Source organism: Ictalurus punctatus, chromosome 3, assembly GCF_001660625.3.
Source record: "Ictalurus punctatus breed USDA103 chromosome 3, Coco_2.0, whole genome shotgun sequence".
Taxonomy (NCBI): Eukaryota; Metazoa; Chordata; class Actinopteri; order Siluriformes; family Ictaluridae; genus Ictalurus; species Ictalurus punctatus.
The window spans coordinates 6,513,854-6,523,853 of record NC_030418.2 but is presented as its reverse complement, the minus strand read 5'-3'; the positions used below and the strand labels follow the sequence as shown (position 1 = coordinate 6,523,853).

The 10,000-nt window shown below is 38.0% G+C and overlaps 1 protein-coding gene across 27 annotated transcripts in view; it reads right to left on the bottom strand.

Annotated features, from left to right (window-relative positions):
- Positions 1-10,000, bottom strand: part of dst (dystonin) — a 155,072-nt gene that overhangs the window by 86,892 nt on the left and 58,180 nt on the right. Inside the window, exon 1 of one of the 27 annotated variants that reach the window (XM_053679470.1) lies at positions 4,251-5,192. The exons of the other annotated variants lie outside the window; for them this stretch is intronic. Within the exon in view, the coding sequence (XP_053535445.1) occupies positions 4,251-4,883 (633 nt within the window). The 5' untranslated portion in view covers positions 4,884-5,192. Of the gene's footprint in view, positions 1-4,250; positions 5,193-10,000 lie in introns of those variants that run through there. 27 annotated transcript variants of the gene reach the window in all.

Genomic DNA, 10,000 nt, shown 5'->3' with positions numbered 1-10,000 from the left:
TTCCATAGCTCGGGTACAGATAAAATAAATGACTACGTGGATTTCTTTGGGCAAAGGGAAGTTTAAGCTCACAGTGATGCTACAGAGCAGATTATGTTTGCACCCTTGATAAAAACTTTCCGCTATTAGCAGTTTTTCTCCTCTCAATTGGTCCAGCACCACTTAAAAATCAACTTAGTAACTTAAAAGTTCAACTCGGTACAAAATGAGGTTGCTATCGGATGCAAATTTCTTTTTTGTGTTTCACATCCCTTCCAATTCAAGGGAGAATTTATTCACAATGTTAAAATGTGATAAAAAAAAAAAAAAAAAAAAACATATTATTTGAGCCTGGCTAGCGTCTTTATTCTTGTTGATATGCCCATCCTTATTTCGACTTGCCAAGCTTGGATCATATCCCATGTATGAGCCATGTATTCATTCTGTCCAAAGCTGCCAAGACACATAAACCTCAATGCTTTATTTATTTATTTATTTGTGACCAAAGTCTCTGCACGTCCCAGCTTATGCTTGGCTCTCTCTGATGGAGATAATAAAACAGCAATTGAATGTCACTTATTCCCAAGTCACCTCCATTTCTAACAAACAACCAGCTAAACAGCTAAACAGCATATAAAATGCACCCTGCTATGTTCATTGTTTCGATCTGCCAAGAATTGGCAAAATGCCAAAAATTGCCAAAAATTGCCAAGACGTCAATTGAAGCAGAAGTCGTCACCACACACAAATGACTCGTTCTTCACAGTGGAGTAAATGAAAAGGGAGAACAAGAGTGCAACTAATGTGCTTTCTGCTTCTCACAGACACCTTTTAAAAAGCACAGGCACTGAATGTTCAATTTCAGAACAAGCAGAAAGCATGGAAAACCCCTTAAAATAAACATCGCTCATTTAGCTTATGTTTCTGCTGTGAACTTGTACAGAAATACAACAGTAGAGAAATGACAATAAATCAGAATGATCCCATTTGACCTTGTCTGGATACATCAATCTCTTGGTTCACAGCAAAGCTCAATTTGAACTATCAGTACACCCTGTGTGCTTCATGGCATTACATAAACCCATTATAAATCACAGATTTTCTCACTTTGCAATATGTCAATGTTATACTTGCTGATATGCTAGAGCTGTCAAATTGCACTCTTTTCACGTTGGGCATCCATCTCAACCGGATAACTCTCAGTTCAGAGATTCTCTCCCAGATCACTGAGCTCATCACCCTATCACAGACAGTAAGCCCTGCAACCCTGTGTAGGAACCTTATTCTCTCTCACGACAACACATTCTCCGGGAAAAAAAAAAAAAAAAAAAAAGGTTATTGTACCGTTTCTTGGTGCTGGTGTGGTAACCTCAAAGAAACATCTTTTATATTAATCATATCCATGTTTAACCTACAAAGGTACATATCCACCTTTTTCCCTAGGGGGCGCTGCCATAAAAACGATTATGGGTATAATTTCCGGAGGAAGTAGTAGCACAGCATTGACTGGCTTGCTCTAATGGCAGTAGGTGCTGTTTATGTCGTGATGTGTGTGTGTTAAAAACTAATACCCTTCGTTTATTCAGGCGGGAATATCATTGCGGAATGTCATTACGAAGCTCAGGAACACGCTTGTGCTGTTCGCGGTTGCACTTACAACCAATTTACAACTTTCATTTGTGGTTTAAAGAAAAGTGCAACATACACAGACCTAAAGTTAAGGCGGACTGCTCCTGTGAGCGATTGTACAGTCATGCCTGTCTTGGTTTGCATGACTGGATTCTCTACGAAGAAACAACAGTCTTTCTTACTCGTTATTAACTTACCTTCCTAGGACTGTAACTATAAAACAGTAGTAGAGCTCAGATAATGCTACTACAATAGCTCAATACTAGTACTAGTAATAATAATAATTATATTAATAATAATCATCATTATCATCTTTTTTTTTTTATCCTTAATTTACTGACCTTGCGCAATATTGCAGATGCGTGACTACATGAGCAGCTCGATGTCGGTATGACGCCTGACGTTAACACTAAAACCCAAGCTTTATAGGGTGACACGTTCAGGCTTTGACTTGGCTCTATGCCAGCTTTTAAGTACACAAAATCATCCTTCAGTAACACACGACCGATTTTATTACTGTGAAGGTACTGGTAAGCATTAGTGAGGTCAGGTACTGATGTGGATGAGGAGGCCTGGGGTGCAGTTGGCATTCAAATTCACCCCAAAGGTGTTCAGTGAGGTTGAGGTCAGGGCTCTGTGCAGACCTCAAGAGTTCTTCCACTCCAATATTAAAAAAACGTGTCTTCATGGACCGCACAGGGACATTGTCATGCTGGTACAAGTTTGAGTTAGGCTCCTTAGTTCCAGTCAAGATAAACTGTAATGCTACAGCATGCAAAGACATTTGTGTGCTTCCAACAGTTTGGGGAAGTGCTAGAGACCAAGAGAACATCTGCGAATAACAGGGATGTTACACACCCCCCGCCAAAAAAAATATATATTTGATGGAGTCTTACCATCCCTTTGAATGGTTTCAATGCCAAGAAGATGGACACAGTTCTCTCTGCACTCTCGCAAAGACTGGACCGCATAAAGTAACGACCAGGATAACCCTTACTCATGCGGTTCCTTAACAAATGCCAAGGCTTTCTCCAAATCCACAAAACACATGTAGACTGGATTAGCACACTCCCATGACCCCTCACAAAGCTGTGCAATATAAAGAGCTGGTCCACCATTCCAGAGCCTGCAGTGGAACCCACATTTTTAGGTTCAAATATCTATTAATGAAACAACCTCAACCATGTCCAGTCCCTTCAATATCTCCTGGCCAAATCTGATGCACCTCTGCAGATTTCTGTCTCCTGAAGGGAAGGCATTTCCACTGGGTTACGTTCCTCAAAGTGCTTCTTCCATGACTCAGCACTATCCCTACTAGACGTCTCCAACTCCACTTGGTAGAAGGAAGAAAGTCCATTCAGAGGTGAGAGTTCTGTCTCTCAATACAACTTCTACCAGACGCTCCCAAGCAATTCAGAAGGCTTTCCTAATTGTACCACGTCAAGCTAGCCCTGTGTGACAAATCCAATTCACCACCTGATCAGTGGACACCTCTGCCCCTCTCTTACTCGACTGTCCAAAACATATGGGCTCAAGTCTGAAAAAACAATCAAAAAATTGATCCGTGACCTTTGGCACAAGGTGCTCAGGTAAGAAGTACACTTCTTCACCCATTCTGAATCCCACTGAGAACTTACTAAACAACTCATTTATGTCACTGGATATCAGTGAGGAACTATGGGATGCTTTCTCAACATAGAAACTATGAACCTAATCAAGGCAATTACATCAGTAAATAAAGTTCTTTATCTTGGAAGATTGTTAAATAGAAGTCATTTCAACACCTCTTTTCATCAGAGCTTAATAAACATGTTTACAAATTCGGCGAGTGTGTATAACAACTACTTTCACGAGCTACTATTTTTATAGATGTGTATAATCGCACAACACCGTGGAGAACGTTTGCTCATTTTGGTAAATTGCGAACGTCTCATCAAATATTGCAGGAAATTTGTAAATGATACACAAACGTGCTGCAATTTCCATTAGTGTATAATCTTTTTTTTTTCATTTTTTTTTTTTTTAGATGGCCAATAATTAGTGTTTTGCATAATAGCGTCACACAGACTGTAGTTCATTTGGCTACTTTGTTGTCCCTAGATTCGATACAGGACAATAACTGTGTGGGATATATAATTCTTTACATGTTTTACATACTACATGAGCAGTGCCACATGAGCATGACTGATGAGCAAATCTGTGTTTATGTCCATCGCTAATTCTGTTCCCCGTTGTATGATATTATAATTATTACAATTAAATATGAGTTGCTATCTTCTTACATGACCAAGCACTGCTTCTGCACTCTGTAAAGCATTCCTATTTGACTCTACATGGACAACAGACCATACTTAAGAAAAATCTTGGGATCCATGTTACATATATTATTATATGGATGCATGATCTGAAGGGGTTATACAGAGTAGAACATAAAACACAAAAAGCCTCAAGTGCTGCAATTATAAAAGGCGCATTCTTTGGAAAGCAGTATAATCCCAAGGAGTTGATATTATATTTTAAATTCTGGCTAATTGATAAGAAAGTACAGACAAGAGATATTTAGGGACCTTTCAAATAATTTCTTGTCAAAATCTTTCTAGTTTTCTTATAGTATAAGTTCATCACACACAGCTGATTTTTACCTCACGTTCATTACGAGATGCAGACTTTTTCTGGATAGTGTCCAGAGAATTTTGGGAAACAGATCCTCCGGAAGATGTGAAGGCCCTCCTCCTCTTCCTGTGCACTTGGATGTCACATATAATCCTTGACAGTCCTCTTATGTCTTTCCACTCATGATCCACACTGCTCCTACGGGAGCCATGTCCCCGCAACGTACGGAGCAAATGCTCCACGGCTCCAAAACTCGCCGCCCTCCTTAGTTGCCTCTGAAGTAGCTTCTTTTCTAGGAGCCCATCCTTAGGAGAAATACATTTAGAGCTCTTGGTAAACTTGTGGAGGTTTTCTTCCACAGCGGGCCAGCTTCTGTCTCTCTCAGACTGTCGTATACATGGTCTTCTGCCAGTTTTGAACACTGGAACTTCTCCGACATAAACACCCTGGTCTATCGGATCACAACACTTTTCCTTCTTCTCAGTTTCATTTTGGCTGCTCACGGCGACTTCGGGTTGAAATTCAACCGACTTTCTGCTCTTTCTTCTCTGGAAATACCGCCGTCCTCGGAGCTCCTTGGATGTGGGGTTGAGCGGCGCTTTAGAGGGGTCAACAGAACATTCATCTTTATGGCCCCTCACACATCCACAAACGTTTCCCATACCCGGCTTTCTTCAAACACGACGACCAGAAAATCTGACAAGCTTAAGGGTTCCCCTTATCCTGGCAAAATGCTGCCATTTTCCTCTCTTCTATTTGTAATTCAAACAGCCTTTTAAGCAGCCACCCTGACCAATGTTCTCTGGTAAGTTTCTTTCCATGTCCCAGGAGCACTCGGTTGACACGTTGCAGAGCTCACGTTCCTTCTCCCAATCCGCTGAGCTCTCTCGGCTCAGTGCCGACACACTGGAGTTCGTGGTGACCTTTGAAACTGCTCCCTTTGCCCTGCTAGTCCAAAACAAATACCATAAAGGCAACGTGGCCTGGAGAAAAAAAAACAAAAAAAAAAAAACACAACACTGTTCACGAGCCACTAATTCCCACTCAGTCGCCTGCGGAGATCATTCCACTTCCTGCAAAGTGCGCACAAGGGCAGTAAGAGTAAGTTTCCCAAATGGACAAAGCCTGGGAGAGAGAGAGAGAGAGGGGACAGGACAGAATGTAAAGGGAGAAGACTAGTTCACACCGTGTATGCTGGTGGATTCTGATTGCAGTAAGCCACCTGTGAAAACGCTGCTCAGCAAATTGAGCTGCTCAGATCACATGAACCGGCATGAGAGAATCATGGCCTATGGTGTGGGCTTTAAAAATAACAGGGCAGCGTGGCTGGCTCAACAAAATACTCTGAGGCTGAGGTGACCCCCGATGACAAAGCTCTTTTGCTTTGTTTTGTTTTCTGTGATACATACTGGTACAAAGCCTAGGGCAGATTGTACAGGAGTTTAAACATACAGGTCCTACCAATGGCGCTGGCTGCTTTAATACCATACTAGTGTTGTGTTTACATTTTTTGTTAGGTGACTTCCTGGGAGTTTCAGTTGTTCAAAAACATCGGGCAACACTAAAGCTCGTCAATGGCTAATCGTCTGAATAGTGAAAATAATACCATGAGATAACTAAGCTAAAAATAAATAGTCACATGACCACCCCCGTCAAAGACTATACTGTATTTAATTGTGGATCAATAATAACTTTAGTCTTTGACCCAAGAATGTTAAAATATAATAATCAGCGTTTAATTAATTTTTAAAAATAACAAAAATTATAAAAAGTTATCACAATATCCCCAATATTAATAGATATTTATCATTATAATAATTAATAGATCTCGTATGGTGGCACTTCTTGTATTGTTCTCTGCTTGATATCGCTTTGCTTGTATCTTTCTCATTTGTAAGTCGCTTTGGATAAAAGCGTCTGCTAAGTGAATAAATGTAAAATGTAATATGTATCCTGTGATGATATACTGAGAAATAAGCAATCCCGAAATTGAAATCATACTCTCATATCACCCAGTCTTACTCCAATATAATATTTATTACACAGGTAGCAACTAAGGTAATAATTAGACCGGAACATGTCCAATCATCAGTAAAATGCCAGCTCATGGAAATCAGGACTATTAATCCTCCACACATCTCCTATACAAAATGTGCATCACACAGGGTCCATATTAATACTATAAGTGATTTTACAGTTTCTTAAGAATTTTAGTGCACTATTACCTTTAAAGTGCAATAAAGAGTTAAAATACTAAAACAATAAATAAACAAACCATAACCTTGAATTCATTTATACTATTGAAATATTTTAGCCTGATTCTTATGCTGTATTTAGAGCGGCAACAACTAATTGATAAAATTGATAATAATCTCATTTTAGATTATTTCGTCTTCGTGTGGCATGGGGAACATTTACTCACTGCGTTACTTCTGATCGGAAAACACGCATTGGAGAGAACAGATCAAACTTGCGTACCAAATGACGAACTATACACTTACACTATGCACTCTACAGTCTAGTGTATGAATTTTAGAAGGGTAATATCATCTCAAATGAAACACTAGCTCTCTTTTTTACTAACCGGAAGTATAAGCTGCTTCCTAGTCGATGACGCATGACGTCAAACGCGTGTAATGCTACACCACTAGCTTTAGCAGAATACCCAGAGTCAACGACAATGAGGTTTCTTCAGTTTACTGTTTATGTCAGCGTTACCTTTTATGCCCATCATGACCTCAGTCACCATCAGACGGAGGAGTAATCATCAAAGTGACCGTGGAAAAAAGTGTGTGACCTCAAAGTCCTCTAAGGCAGGAAAGCATTTTATATTAAATGCCACCAAGAACATTGTAACTTGCAAACTTTACAAAGCGGAGCTTGTATAGCATGGAAGCACGACAGTGATGAACGAGCGCAAACTTATATATAAACTTTATATCCAAAATGCTCCACTGTGTGCAAGAGGTTGGGGAAATTGATGCGAGTTGCTTAAGAGGTTCAGTTTAAATCAAGTTTATTGTCGTTATATGTTATACGTACTGTGCAAAAGTCTTAAGCACCTGATTTTGTTCAAGTACAAACTATGTTATAGACTTCTACATTATCGAGTCAGTACAAAAACATTTTAGTTTTCCAAGCATTAGTTTTCCAGGACCAAATTAAACGTTACAGAAAAATGTTTGTCAGTAAAGAAAGCAGCGTATTACGTAAGAGACCACTTTTCAGACAATAAATAAATAAATAAATAAATAAATAAATAAATAAATAAACACAATGAAAGCTGCTGGATTTTGCTGCAAAAATAAGATGCAAGTGCGACAGTCAAAGGCTCCAGAAGAACCGTGGCTGGTTCTGCAAGATGTTCAATAAAACTTAGACCTCATTTCCTTACAAAGGAATCTGCACAAATTAGGAGTACCTGAGACTAATTTTCATCATACCAAACATTGACATACATACATACATATATATACACATATATATACATACATACATACATATATATACACATATATATACATACATACATATATATATATATATATATATATATATATATATATACACACACACACACACACACACATACATACATATATATATATATACATACATATATACATATATATATATATATATATATATATATATATATATATATATATATATATATATATATATATATATATATATATATATATATATATATACACACACACATACATATACATATTATATATATATATATACATATTATATATATATATATATATATATATATATATATATATATATATATATATATATATATACACACACACATATATATACACACACACACACACACATACATACATATATATATATACATACATATATACATATATATATATATACACACATACATATACATACATATATACATATATATATATATATACACACATACATATTATATATATATATATATATATATATATATATATATATATATATATATATATATATATATATATATATATATACACACACACATACATATACATATTATATATATATATACATATTATATATATATATATATATATATATATATATATATATATATATATATATATATATATATATATATATATATATATATATACACACACACATACATATACATATTATATATACATATTATATATATATATATATATATATATATATATATATATATATATATATATATACAGTGAGGGAAAAAAGTATTTGATCCCCTGCTGATTTTGTACGTTTGCCCACTGACAAAGAAATGATCAGTCTATAATTTTAATGGTAGATTTATTTGAACAGTGAGAGACAGAATAACAACTAGAAAATCCAGAAAAATGCATGTCAAAAATGTTATAAATTGATTTGCATTTTAATGAGGGAAATAAGTATTTGACCCCTCTGCAAAACATGACTTAGTACTTGGTGGCAAAACCCTTGTTGGCAATCACAGAGGTCAGACGTTTCTTGTAGTTGGCCACCAGGTTTGCACACATCTCAGGAGGGATTTTGTCCCACTCCTCTTTGCAGATCTTCTCCAAGTCATTAAGGTTTCGAGGCTGACGTTTGGCAACTCGAACCTTCAGCTCCCTCCACAGATTTTGTATGGGATTAAGGTCTGGAGACTGGCTAGGCCACTCCAGGACCTTAATGTGCTTCTTCTTGAGCCACTCCTTTGTTGCCTTGGCCGTGTGTTTTGGGTCATTGTCATGCTGGAATACCCAGCCACAACCCATTTTCAATGCCCTGGCTGAAGGAAGGAGGTTCTCACCCAAGATTTGACGGTACATGGCCCCGTCCATTGTCCCTTTGATGCGGTGAAGTTGTCCTGTCCCCTTAGCAGAAAAACACCCCCAAAGCATAATGTTTCCACCTCCATGTTTGACGGTGGGGATGGTATTCTTGGGGTCATAGGCAGCATTCCTCCTCCTCCAAACACGGCGAGTTGAGTTGATGCCAAAGAGCTCCATTTTGGTCTCATCTGACCACAACACTTTCACCCAGTTGTCCTCTGAATCATTCAGATGTTCATTGGCAAACTTCAGCAGGCATGTATATGTGCTTTCTTGAGCAGGGGGACCTTGCGGGCGTTGCAGGATTTCAGTCCTTCACGGCGTAGTGTGTTACCAATTGTTTTCTTGGTGACTATGGTCTCAGCTGTCTTGAGATCATTGACAAGATCCTCCCGTGTAGTTCTGGGCTGATTCCTCACTGTTCTCATGATTATTGCAACTCCATGAGGTGAGATCTTGCATGGAGCCCCAGGCCGAGGGAGATCGACAGTTCTTTTGTGTTTCTTCCATTTGCGAATAATCGCATCAACTGTTGTCACCTTCTCACCAAGCTGCTTGGCAATGGTCTTGTAGCGCATTCCAGACTTGTGTAGGTCTACAATCTTGTCCCTGACATCCTTGGAGAGCTCTTTGGTCTTGGCCATGGTGGAGAGTTTGGAATCTGATTGATTGATTGCTTCTGTGGACAGGTGCCTTTTATACAGGTAACAAACTGAGATTAGGAGCACTCCCTTTAAGAGTGTGCTCCTAATCTCAGCTCGTTACCTGTATAAAAGACACCTGGGAGCCAGAAATCTTTCTGATTGAGAGGGGGTCAAATACTTATTTCCCTCATTAAAATGCAAATCAATTTATAACATTTTCGACATGCGTTTTTCTGGATTTTCTTGTTGTTATTCTGTCTCTCACTGTTCAAATAAATCTACCATTAAAATTATAGACTGATC